We start from the raw sequence: 13,067 nt of genomic DNA, 5'->3' as shown, positions 1-13,067 counted from the left end.
AAAGCATGAACTCCTGAGGGCACACTTTGAAAAAAGAATAAAAGTGATTCCATGAGAAATAAAAGGAATTACATCTTCACTCAAACAGTAAAAAAAAAAAAAAAAGTAATACAAATTCAAAACATTTGATCAAATGTCTAAAACGCTGCTTTTCTATGGCTGAAGGATCACATTTTTTTTTATTTCAAACCTGTTGAAGATCAACATTTTGTAAGATAAAATAAAAATGAATTACTAGGAAAATGACCTTACATTTGGATGTTGTGACTGTCAAATTGCTACAAAAATTTCTTCCTTCTTACTTTCAATTTCTGTTCTTATCCCTTCACAGGCCTGTAATAAAGTCTGAAGATGATACTTTTAGAAGCACTGGTCTAAATAACTACGAATGAAGGTAAAGGGGCCTACCAATCTTTCTGACATATAATTGGGAGTTCTTGCTGACAAAATACAGGGTCATGCATTTGATAAAATATTTATAATTGCCACATTCACACATGAAATAATAAAGGTCTGACTGCTCAGACTTCCCCAGCTTACCCTCCATTTTATTATGAGCATGAAAAAACAGAACAGAATTCAGTGAAAACATACTAGGTCTTATTAAGAGAGAAATTACTTTTTTTTTAAAAAAAAAAAACCTTCAAGATTTTAGACTAAACAAAAACCAACCGTTTTTTATGTACTTAAGTACAGTAGTACTAAAGTAAGAAAAAAGTTAATAAATATTTGAAAGTAAGATTTAGAGCAAATAATTTGCTTTGGAAAAATACCTGCAACATATGACCTCAAATATTTCAGAAATAATTTACAAAACTATCATTAAAGGAATGAAGAAAAAATCCATTCTCTAACTAGACTACAAAAGAAGAAAACTTTTAATAATACTACAATAAGGAGATCACAATAAGGTTTATAAGTATTAAAAGGATATGCTTTGGTTCTTTTAAAAGAGATATCTTCAGTCTCATGTCTCCACCTTCCAGCAAAATTTTTTAAATGCCACCTGATTGAATTCACTGTAAAAATAAAAGGAGGAAAATACAGAATACACATTAAAAACAAATATACATACACAAAAAATTAAAAGCAAACAAAACATCTTAGCACCCTGATGACTGAAGCACTTTCAATCCTGCTGGCATCAAATACATGGAAAGAGGAAGAAAACTAGTCAGTGGACTAATTCAGCCAATGGGTGACTGGAGGGTTTAGGTGGGACTTCTGAGGTTCTCTGCAACCTGCCTAAAACAGTCCTACAAGTACAGAATGTCAGTAAATCTGGCCAGGTAAATAATTTCCAAGGGCTGTCCTGAGGCCTAATCAAAAGATTTTTTAAACTATGGGAGCTTCAACTTTAGCATCAGTCCTTCCAATGAATATTAGGACTAATTTCCTTTAGGATGGACTGGATGGATCTCCTTGCAGTCCAAGGGACTCTCAAGAGTCTTCTCCAACACCACAGTTCAAAAGCATCATTTCTTCTGAGCTCAGCTTTCTTTATAGTCCAATTCTCACATCCATACATGACTACTGGAAAAACCATAGCTTTGACTAGACAGACTTTTGTTGGCAAAGTCATGTCTCTGCTTTTTAATATGCTGTATAGGTTGGTCACAGCTAGTCTTTTAATTTCATGGTGGCAATCACCATCTGCAGTGATTTTGGAGCCCAAAAAAATAAAGTCTCTCACTGTTTCCCCATCTATTTGTCACGAAGTGATGTGACCGGATGCCATGATCTTAGTTTCCTCAATGTTGAGCTTTAAGCCAACTTTTTCACTTGCCTCTTTCACTTCCATCAAGAGGCTCTTTAATTCTTCTTTGCTTTCTGACACAAGGGTGGTATCACCTGTGTATCTGAGGTTACTTATATTTATCCAAGCAATCTTGATTCCAGCTTGTGCTTCATCCAGCCTGGCATTTCACATGATACACTCTGCATATAAGTTAAATAAGCAGAGTGACAATATACAGCCTTTCCCGATAATATACTCCTTTCCTGATTTGGACAATATACCCCTTTCCCGATTTGGAACCAGTCTGTTGTTCCATGTGCAATTCTGTTGTTCCTTGACCTGCATACAGATTTCTCAGGAGGCAGGTAAGGTGGTCTGGTATTTCCATTTCTTTCAGAATTTTCCACAGTTTGTTGCAATCCACACAGTCAAGGCTTTGGTGTAGTCAATAAAGCAGAAGTAGATGTTTTCCTGGAACGTTTTTGCTTTCTCGATGATCCAACGGATATTGGCAATTTGATCTCTGGTTCCTCTGCCTTTTCTAAATCCAGTATATCATGCTTCATGTATTGTTGAAGACTGGCTTGGAGAATTTTGAGCATTACTTTGCTAGTGTGTGAGATGAGTCCAATTGTGCAATAGTTTGAATATTCTTTGGCATTGCCTTTCTTTGGGGTTGGAATGAAAACTGACCTTTTCCAGTGAATGGATATACATTAAAATAAATTCCAAAGGTCTCATCAAAGGCTAAGATACATTTTTATGGGATTTAATTATGGAACCCACATGGGAATACTATGACATCATCAACCTAGATCAAATCTAAGATTTACATTATATTGGAGGTAAACAGACTGCCCACCAGTTATGGCTGCCATGGTGGCAAAGTGAAAAATAAGCAAGTTATCTAAGAAAGAGGTAATGATTTTCATGCATTGGAGAAGGAAATGGCAACCCACTCCAGTGTTCTTGCCTGGAGAATCCCAGGGATGGGGGAGCCTGGTAGACTGCCGTCTATGGGGTCACACACAGTCGGACACGACTGATGTGACTTAGCTTAGCAAAAATACAGCTATATCTCAAGGCACCTTTTTCACTTACTCATAAATTTGTGAGGATGAGTAGAAAGTTGTTGCTGCTGCTGCTGCTGCTAAGTCGCTTCAGTCGTGTCCGACTCTGTGCGACCCCAGAGACGGCAGCCCACCAGACTCCCCCATCCCTGGGATTCTCCAGGCAAGAACACTGGAGTGGGTTGCCATTTCCTTCTCCAATGCATGAAAGTGAAAAGTAAAAGTGAAGTTGCTCAGTCGTGTCCGACTCTCAGCAACCCCATGGACTGCAGCCTTCCAGGGTCCTCCGTCCATGGGATTTTCCAGGCAAGAGTACTGACCATAGAAAAAAATCTGAAGTGTTTTATCCAGTTAATATACAGTTAGGAAGTCAGAAATCTGTCTCCCCGCTCCAGTTCACTTAAGGAGATTTGTGTATAACTTGAAAGTATAATCTGTGTATAGCAGCCAGAGCAAGAAAATAATCTCTCCTAGTCACACTTCTAAGGCTCACTTTTGGTCCTTAGGAGTTTTGGCACCTTTCTTGAAACTACTTCCTCCCTTCTATCAGACCTCCTTTAACTAGAGGGGGGAAAAAAAGTAAAAACATGCTGCTGTTTCACATTCAAACTCATCCAGCTTATAAGGATTTTAAAAGAATAAAGGCAGATAAACTGTTGCTTTTGGAAATGAGAAACAACGTAATAGACAAGAATTCATGTGTGTGAATATACAATTTTAACCAGAAACTTTAAAGATCTTTAGCAAAGGCATGGTGTATCCTACATCAAAATATCTCCAACTGCTGAAATCCATAATAATTAGGAATCATTCCTTACCAAAAGAAATCATTATCCCATATAGATAGTAAAGACAGAATGTTTTTCATGAGAAAGTAATTTGCAACTGTTCAGAAATATAGTGCCAAGGAATCAGAGAAAGAGGAGGGTGGCATCCTAACACTGGGAAGATTCTCTTTTGCTCAGAAAACACTTCTTTGTACATCCTATTGAGCAAAGATCATGTGCATGAAGCATATGTGCATTCTGATGTGAGAATGAATAGAGGAATAAGTGAATAGCTATGGTTTTTCCTGTAGTCATGTATGAATGTGAGAGATGGACCATAAAGAACGCTGAGTGCCAAAGAACTGATGCTTTTGAACTGTGGTGTTAGAGAAGACTCTTGAGAGTCCCTTGGATTGCAAGGAGATCAAACCAGTCAATCCTAAAGGAAATCAATCCTGAATATTCACAGGACGGACTGGTACTGAAGCTCCAATACTCTGGCCACCTGATGTGAAGAGCTGATCTCATTGGGAAAGACTTTGACTCTGAGAAAGACTGAAGGCAAAAGGACAAGCGGGCAGCAGAGGATGAGATGGTAAGATAGCATCACCGACTCAATGGACATGAATTTGAGTAAACTCAGGGAGATAGTGGACAGGGAAGTAAGGTATGCTGCAGTCCATGGGAGCCGCAAGAGTAGGACACAACTTAGCTAATGAACAACAACAACAAATTAGAGCACAGCCAATTCAGGGAAGTACAAAGCTGCCTGAGGGGTGCAGTGGGGTGTCTTTAGCTGTCCAAAGGGATTGATGACCAAGGATCTGACTAGTCAGTGGTAAGTGGCATGGGAGGGGAAATAACAGAAAATCTCTAGAGTATCAAATAATCTATTTTGCAACATTATACAGGAAGCAGACAGGAGCAACTATGCTTCTGCTACTAAAAATCATTTATAATTGTCTTTGATCTAGCATGAGTCAACATTCGTGGGGCTAAAGAGGAAAAACTGTCCCCAGGAAATCCTGATCACCAAACTACCAAAACGTACTCCAAATGTGGCCACTTCTCAGTACGTCTAACATAAGTCTAAGCCATCATCATCCTCAAGTACTGTCACAGCTCCAAAACTAATTTTCCTGATCCTACATTTATCCTTCAAGTTCTGCTAAATACAGTAGCTAGTAATGCTGCTAAAGCTAAGTCAGATCATAAGGCCAGTATGGCCAATACAGAGTGAGTGAAGAGGATGGCAATAAACTGGGGAAGAAGAGGGAGGGACACAGATCACATAAAGGTTGGAAAACCACAATAAAAGTTTCTCTTTTTTCTTCTGAATAAACAGAGAAGCCAGTGAAATGATGTTATCTGATATACAGTTTTAAAATATCACTATGGATGACACTACAGATGGTATAACAAGAAAAAAAAAAGCAAAAATGAACAAGACTGGAAGCAAAGAGGTCAGTTAGGATTTCAATAACCCAGGAGAGAACGAAAAGTGGATTGAAGAGGAAGGCAGTAGGGGTACAAATGATATGAATGAGTCATATTCTGAATATATTTTGAAATAAAATTATACAGGATTTGTTGATGAATTTTGTTTAAGAGAAAGAGGAACCAAAATGACTCAAGTTTCAACAGGCACAATGGAGTTGCCATTTCCTGAAATGAAAAAGACTAATGGAAAGTTATGACCAACCTAGACAGCATATTAAAAAGCAGAGACATGACTTTGCCAACAAAGGTCCCTCTAGTCAAGGCTATGGTTTTTCCAGTAGTCATGTATGGATGTGAGAGTTGGACTATAAAGAAAGCTGAGCTCAGAAGAAATGATGCCTTTGAACTGTGGTGTTGGAGAAGACTCTTGAGAGTCCCTTGGACTGCAAGGAGATCCAACCAGTCCATCCTAAAGGAGATTACTCCTGGGTGTTCATTGGAAGGACTGATGTCTAAGGTTAAACTCCAATATTTTGGCCACCTTATGCGAAGAGCTGACTCATTTGAAAAGACCCTGATGTTGGGAAAGACTGAAGGCAGGAGAAGAGGATGACAGAGGATGAGATAGTTAGATGGCATCACTGACTCATCACTGACTCACTGACATGAGTTTGGGTAGACTCCAGGAGTCAGTGATGGACAGGGAGGCCTGGCATGCTGCGGTTCATGGGGTCCCAAAGAGTCCGACACAACTGAGTGACTGAACTGAACTGAATGGAGGAACAGGTTGGAAGGCATATAAAATTTCTGTTTTGGGTTGGCTAACTTTAAGGTGACTTTAGATATCTGAATGACGAATTCAAGGAGAAATTAGATATACAAGTCTGGAGTTAAGAGAGAGGGCACAGCTGGAGATATCATTGAGACCTCAGTTTGAGGGTTATCAGCACAAAGGTTACATTCAAAGCCATGGGATGGGACTACCCAGCAGAACTTGAACAGGTGGTAGCTTCAACAGCCTAGAAGTCCTACTGAAGTCTGAAGAACTGTCAGCATTAAGATTCTAGAGGAAGTAAGCTAGAGAAAAACAAGTGGAGACAGACAATAAGATACTTAAAACAGATTTTGGGAAAGTATAGATATTGTTAATGATGAGGTAGGTAAAGACTGTCAAAGTGGGTGGCCAAGGTCTTGATTTGGGGATGTTAAATCACTGCAAATAATGACAAGAATAGTGGTGGAGATAGACACAGTACCCAGATGCTAAAATACTATTCATTGAATGAAGAAAAAACAGCAAAGAGATCTGTAGATGTTTGCAAAAAGGCAAAGAAGAGTATGGTTTGATCTCGTAAGACTTGTCTCAAAGGGACAAGAGGAAAGAGAAACACAATCAATTGTGCAGAACCCTAAGGAGAAACAAGGTCCTTTGACACATGGAGGTTTGAAATGCAAAACTGCCTCCATCTGAAACAGCCAAGAGGAAAGTAGTTTCCTTAGGAAACAACCAGATTTAAATTAGACTAAGAAGTTAAAAGACAAAACTATAACGTTTACTCCAAAACACTGAGAACATAGATTTGGTCAGTGACATACTGTGAGTTCCAAAAGGTAGAGTGGTAGGATTTAGATGGGGAAGAGCTAAGTTTAGGACAGATGGTGGGAAATGGAAAAAAAGAGCCAGCTGTCCTTCTTCATTCTTCCCTGCCTCTGTGGTAGAAGAATCTAAATTTTTGCTGCATTCCTAGCCATACAAAATAAAGATTATGTTTTCTTAACTGCCCTCAAAACTGGGTGGAGCCACATAGGACATCAACAGTTCTTAAACCCAATGGGGATATTACAAAATCATCAACCTCATGGCCCAATCTGGGATTTATATCTTGTGGTGGGGGCAACAGATTAACACTACCCAACAGTAATGGTTACCCACAGTGACAATATGAAAAATGAATGAATTACCTCTTATAAAAGCAATATAAATCAATATAATTGGCAAATAAAAACTTGGAAAATAATAACATGCTCCCTGCCATGCATCAAGACATATATAATGCAGCAATAAAACAGAAGGAACCAAGATTCCTGACCTTATAGCGAGTCCTACCAGTCCTATCTAAACTTTAAGTGATAGAAAATAAAGTTTTATCATGTTTAAGTTAGTGTCATCAATAGTTAAACTTAATAGTGAACTAATGCAGGGGATTAATAGTCTTGAATGTGGAAACTGAGGTAAACAGGGATGTAATGAATGATCAAATAGTCCCCATGGTCGAATAAAGGAAAGCGGATAATCAGTTTAAATTGCCTTCTTCCTGGAATGGTTTTCTTAGGAGGTTTGTGGTGCTGAGGAAAAGTTCCGTAAGAGAGAAAAGGGAAGTCTTGCTAGAAGCACATGTAACTCTGCCCGAATTTCCAGCTCTAAGACTACAGGCTTCAACATTAACTCTTCTTTCTCCAGAGTCCTAATAGACACATGATTTCTCTGACCTCATCTCCTGTTTCCTCTCTTTTCACTCAAACTGCTCCAGTCACACTAGCCTCTATGTTTTTCTTCTTACATACCATGTAAGAAGTCTGTTTTGGGGCAAAGGAGAAGAAACCAGTGGACAGGGATCAATTGGCAATACAACAGAAACAGAAGATAACTAAGACAGCATGGTCCCAAGAAGTCATCTGATCAAGGACACTGATAATGGAGCACTTCCATTTGTAGACTGACAGTTCACAAAAACATAAATAAGGATGGTCAGTGGGCAATCAAAAACATGAAACAAGGCACAGCCTTAATTTTAATTAAAGAAATGAAAATGAAAAAAACTGGATGCCATTTCCTGTTGTCAAAGTGACCAAATACAAAACACCCAGAACTCAGCACTGACATACAGAAACATAGTCACATACATTAGTGAAGAACAGAAATTGGTAATAATGGTTATTGATTATTTTTTTGCCCCACCCCTCAACACTTTTGATTTCCTTCTCCAGCTCTGGGGAATCTCCTACCTTACAAATAAAAAATTATTTCCTCTGTAGCCATCCTTATAGCTAGGACACAGGCAAATCACCTAGGTTTTGCCAATCTAACACATCTATGCCATATTTTGAGTTAGAAGATACTGATTTGAAGTAGGTATATAAAAGGAATTTACCCTGAGAAGAATTTCTAGTCATAGGATTTTGTCATGTATCAGTACATGGATGGAGGAGCCTGGAAGACTGCATGCAGTCCATGGGGTCGCTGAGGGTCGGACACGACTGAGCGACTTCACTTTCACTTTTCACTTTCATGCATTGGAGAAGGAAATGGCAACCCACTCCAGTGTTCTTGCCTGGAGAATCCCAGGGACGGGGGAGCCTGGTGGGCTGCCGTCTATGGGGTCGCACAGAGTCAGACACGACTGAATCGACTTAGCAGAAGCAGCAGCAGTACCTGTAAATGTATACCAAGAGACATATACAAACTGTACAAGCTTGTTTATTACAGAATTCTATATAGTACTATCAAAACCCAGAAATTTAAATATTCATCAGAGATTATACACTCATATTCCAGATACATGTGTTTTTAATGTGGAATAGAATTAAGAATTAATGTTAAGAATTAGACTTAATATTATGCTAAATGAAAGCAGTCATAAAAGGGCAGATACTATGTAACTCCCCTTATATGAAATACCTAAAGTAGTCAAATACAGAGATACAAAAAGTAGAATGGTGATTACCTGGCAGGAAGGGGAAATGAGGATAGAGATTCAGTTCTGCAAGAGGAAAAGAGTCCTGTGGATGGATGGAGGTGAAAGTAGTACAACAATATGAATGTATATAATGCCACTGAATGGTACACTTTTAAAAGGCAAGATAGTTTACAAAAAAAAAAAGAAAGAAAATTAGATTTAAGAAAGAAAACTAAAAGGTAAAAGCACTAAGAAAATGAGAAAAATTTTAGGAGGGAAAGAGAGAAGGTATGACTTGTCAACAAGAATATACATATAGATAAAACATAGCAGAGAGCCTCAGAAGTGAATAAGAATATGAAGGACAGATAACAAATGCAAGCATTAGATCACAACTTTGTTTCCAACAGGTTCTGTTTGGGTCATTTGCACACTAGCTAACCCATGGGTATTGATACTAACAGTTGAAATTAATGGTTTGCTGACGATTACCCAAGGCTCTGTTTTTAAAAGTACAATTCTTATCAACAGTTTTCTAAATTGATACCTCTGATTAGACTCTTAAGTCTCTTTTCCAGTAAAGACAGGAGTGAAAGAGAAGCAGATCTTTACTCAGATTGGTTCCATCATAGAACCACATGTAGACTAGAGCTGGGATCTCTTATATAACAGGGAAGGCAGAGGAAGATGAACCATTTCCAGGGACCGATTCAAACACCTAATAAACAATGGGAACAGGCTTGGCAGGATAGTTCAATTACTAAAGACCTCCAACCCCCACCCTATTCCAACTCTTGTATGTATTTGAAGTGTATGTATTGGGGCTTCCCAGGTATGTATAAGGAGTGGTATACACATTTCCTTGCAATTCTAGCTCTAAGTAGAGCTAGCTATACTTTAATCTTATTCATATTGGTTATATTTATAATCCAGGATGGCCGAATAACTTTGAACCAATAAACCATGTGACTCACAAAATTAAAAATAAGCAGTCATCTTTAATTCATCCTTTTAATTCAACTAGCTGAGAAAAAATCACATTCAACTGACAAACTAGAATGCTGTACAGCTATTTAAAAAATGAGATGAATCTATATGTATTGATACAAAAAGATGTCTATAATATCTTAAATTACAAAAATAAACTATACAGCAGTATTATGTAACTCAATCTCTTTTGTGATAAAAAAAAAATACGAGGGGAGGAGATATATACTCAAGTTAGTCGATACTAAAATGTTTTTCTCAAAAGATGTGCAAGACACTTAATGGAGGCTTTGTAAGGGTAGAGACACTGGTGAGAAAAGGGAAGCTTTTAATCCTCATTTCATACTATTCTATACTGTTTGAAGTTATCAAGTTCATAATATTTTATCCATACATTTATAGTTTTAACATAGGAATATCTGAATGATATGTTCATGGCTTAGTTTTGCTTTTTTCTTTAAGCATTTCTGCATTAAAAAAAAATAAATGTTATTTTACATAAGATTCACTATTCCCATTCTCTTTGCAATTTCTACTGCATTTGACACACTTCTTACTGAAACCTTCACTCCGTGATCTTCCAAACACTGTACTTTGTTTTTTTCTATATACAAAATGAGGCTAATAATACCTACATCACAGGTTGGTTATGATGTTAAATGAGATAGAGTAGACATGAGATTGGCGGGGGGGGGGGGGGGGGGGGGGGAAGATATCTTACAAATGTCCAGTAGATTGCCTGAAACATAGGAAGAACTTAATTATTTGCTATTTGTAGTGAAAACTGGTGTTTCATTCAGTTCAGTTCAGTCACTCAGTCGTGTCCGACTCTTTGCGACCCCCTGAATTGCAGCACGCCAGGCCTCCCTGTCCATCACCAACTCCCGGAGTTCACTCAGACTCAAGTCCATCGAGTCAGTGATGCCATCCAGCCATCTCATCCTCTGTCGTCCCCTTCTCCTCCTGCCCTCAATCCCTCCCAGCATCACAGTCTTTTCCAATGAGTCAACTCTTCGCATGAGGTGGCCAAAGTACTGCAGTTTCAGCTTTAGCATCATTCCTTCCAAAGAAATCCCAGGGCTGATCTCCTTCAGAATGGACTGGTTCGATCTCCTTGCAGTCCAAAGGACTCTCAAGAGTCTTCTCCAACACCACAGTTCAAAAGCATCAATTCTTCAGTGCTCAGCTTTCTTCACAGTCCAACTCTCACATCCACACATGACCACTGGAAAAACCATAGCCTTGACTAGACGAACCTTTGTTGGCAAAGTAATGTCTCTGCTTTTCAATACGCTATCTAGGTTGGTCAAAACTTTCCTTCTAAGGAGTAAGCGCCTTTTAATTTCATGGCTGCAGTCCCCATCTGCACTGATTTTGGAGCCCAAAGAAATAAAGTCTGACACTGTTTCCACTGTTTCCCCATCTATTTGCCATGAAGTGATGGGACCAGATGCCATGATCTTTGTTTTCTGAATGCTGAGTTTTAAGCCAACTTTTTCACTCTCCTCTTTCACTTTCATCAAGCAGCTTTTTAGTTCCTCTTCACTTTCTGCAATAAGGGTGGTATCATCTGCATATCAGAGGTTATTGATATTTCTCCCGGCAATCTTGATTCCAGCTTGTGCTTCTTCCAGCCCAGTGTTTCTCATGATGTACTCTGCATGCATAAGTTAAATAAGCAGAGTGACAATATACAGCCTTGACGTACTCCTTTCCCTATTTGGAACCAGTCTGTTATTCCATGTCCAGTTCTAACTGTTGCTTCCTGACCTGCATACAAATTTCTCAAGAGGCATATCAGGTGGCCTGGTATTCCCATCTCTTTCAGAATTGTCCACAGTTGATTGTGATCCACACAGTCAAAGGCTTTGGCATAGTCAATAAAACAGAAATAGATGTTTTTCTGGAACTCTCTTGCTTTTTCCATGATCCAGTGGATGTTGGCAATTTGATCTCTGGTTCCTCTGCCTTTTCTAAAACCAGCTTGAACATCTGGAAGTTCACGGTTCACATATTGCTGAAGCCTGGCTTGGAGAATTTTGAGCATTACTTTACTAGCGTGTGAGATGAGTGCAATTGTACAGTAGTTTGAGCATTCTTTGGCATTGTCTTTCTTAGAGATTGGAATGAAAACTGACCTTTTCCAGTCCTGTGGCCACTGATGAGTTTCCCAAATTTGCTGGCATATTGAGTGCAGCACTTTCACAGCATCATCTTTTACGATTTGAAATAGCTCAACTGGAATTCCATCACTTCCACTAGTTTTGTTCATAGTGATGCTTTCTAAGGCCCACGTGACTTCACATTGCAGGATGTCTGGCTCTAGGTGAGTGATCACACCATCGTGATTATCTTGGTCGAGAAGATCTTTTTTGTACAGTTCTTCTGTGGATTCTTGCCATCTCTTCTTAATATCTTCTGCTTCTGTTAGGTCCATACCATTTCTGTCCTTTATTAAGCCCATCTTTGCATGCAATGTTCCCTTGGTATCTCTAATTTTCTTGAAGAGATCTCTAGTCTTTCCCATTCTGTTGTTTTCCTCTATTTCTTTGCACTGATTGCTGAAGAATGCTTTCTTATCTCTTCTTGCTATTCTTTGGAACTCTACATTCAGATATTTATCTTTCCTTTTCTCCTTTGCTTTTCACTTCTCTTCTTTTCACAGCTATTTGTAAGGCCTCCCCAGACAGCCATTTTGCTTTTTTGCATTTCTTTTCCTTGGGGATGGTCTTGATCCCTGTCTCCTGTACAATGTCACGAACCTCAGTCCATAGTTTATCAAGCACTCTATCAGATCTAGTCCCTTAAATCTATTTCTCACTTCCACTGTATAATCATAAGGGATTTGATTTAGGTCATACCAAAATGGTCTAGTGGTTTTCCCTACTTTCTTTAAGTCTGAATTTGGTAATAAGGAGTTCATGATCTGAGCCACAGTCAGCGCCTGGTCTTGTTTTTGTTGACTGTATAAAGCTTCTCCATCTTTGGCTGCAAAGAATATAATCAATCTGATTTCAGTGTTGACCATCTGTCCATGTGTAGAGTCTTTTCTTGTGTTGTTGGAAGAGGGTGTTTGCTATTACCAGTACATTTTCTTGGCAAAACTCTATTAGTCTTTGTCCTGCTTCATTCTGTATTCCAAGGCCAAACTTGCCTGTTACTCCACGTGTTTCTTGACTTCCTACTTTTGCATTCCAGTCCCCTATAATGAAAAGGACATCTTTTTTGGTGTTAGTTCTAAAAGGTCTTGTAAGTCTTCATAGAACCATTCAACTTCAGCTTCTTCAGCATTACTGGTTGGGGCATAGACTTGGATTACTGTGATACTGAATGGTTTGCCTTGGAAACGAACACAGATCATTCTGTCGTTTTTAAGATTGCATCCAAG

General features: G+C 38.7%; 1 protein-coding gene across 3 annotated transcripts in view; it reads right to left on the bottom strand.

Annotated features, from left to right (window-relative positions):
- The window catches only part of IFT80 (intraflagellar transport 80), a 131,738-nt gene that overhangs the window by 115,010 nt on the left and 3,661 nt on the right, over nucleotides 1-13,067 (bottom strand). The window contains exons 2-3 of one of the 3 annotated variants that reach the window (XM_070792423.1): nucleotides 8,168-8,448; nucleotides 936-1,019 (exon numbers count right to left, since the gene is read on the bottom strand). In XM_070792423.1, the coding sequence (XP_070648524.1) occupies nucleotides 936-971 (36 nt within the window). In that variant the 5' untranslated portion in view covers nucleotides 972-1,019; nucleotides 8,168-8,448. Of the gene's footprint in view, nucleotides 1-252; nucleotides 688-935; nucleotides 1,020-8,167; nucleotides 8,449-13,067 lie in introns of those variants that run through there. The other 2 variants (XM_070792419.1, XM_070792435.1) reach the window with 2 other exon arrangements.

Source organism: Bos indicus, chromosome 1 (genome assembly GCF_029378745.1).
Source record: "Bos indicus isolate NIAB-ARS_2022 breed Sahiwal x Tharparkar chromosome 1, NIAB-ARS_B.indTharparkar_mat_pri_1.0, whole genome shotgun sequence".
Lineage (NCBI taxonomy): Eukaryota > Metazoa > Chordata > Mammalia > Artiodactyla > Bovidae > Bos > Bos indicus.
This window is presented reverse-complemented; position numbering and strand designations above follow the sequence as displayed.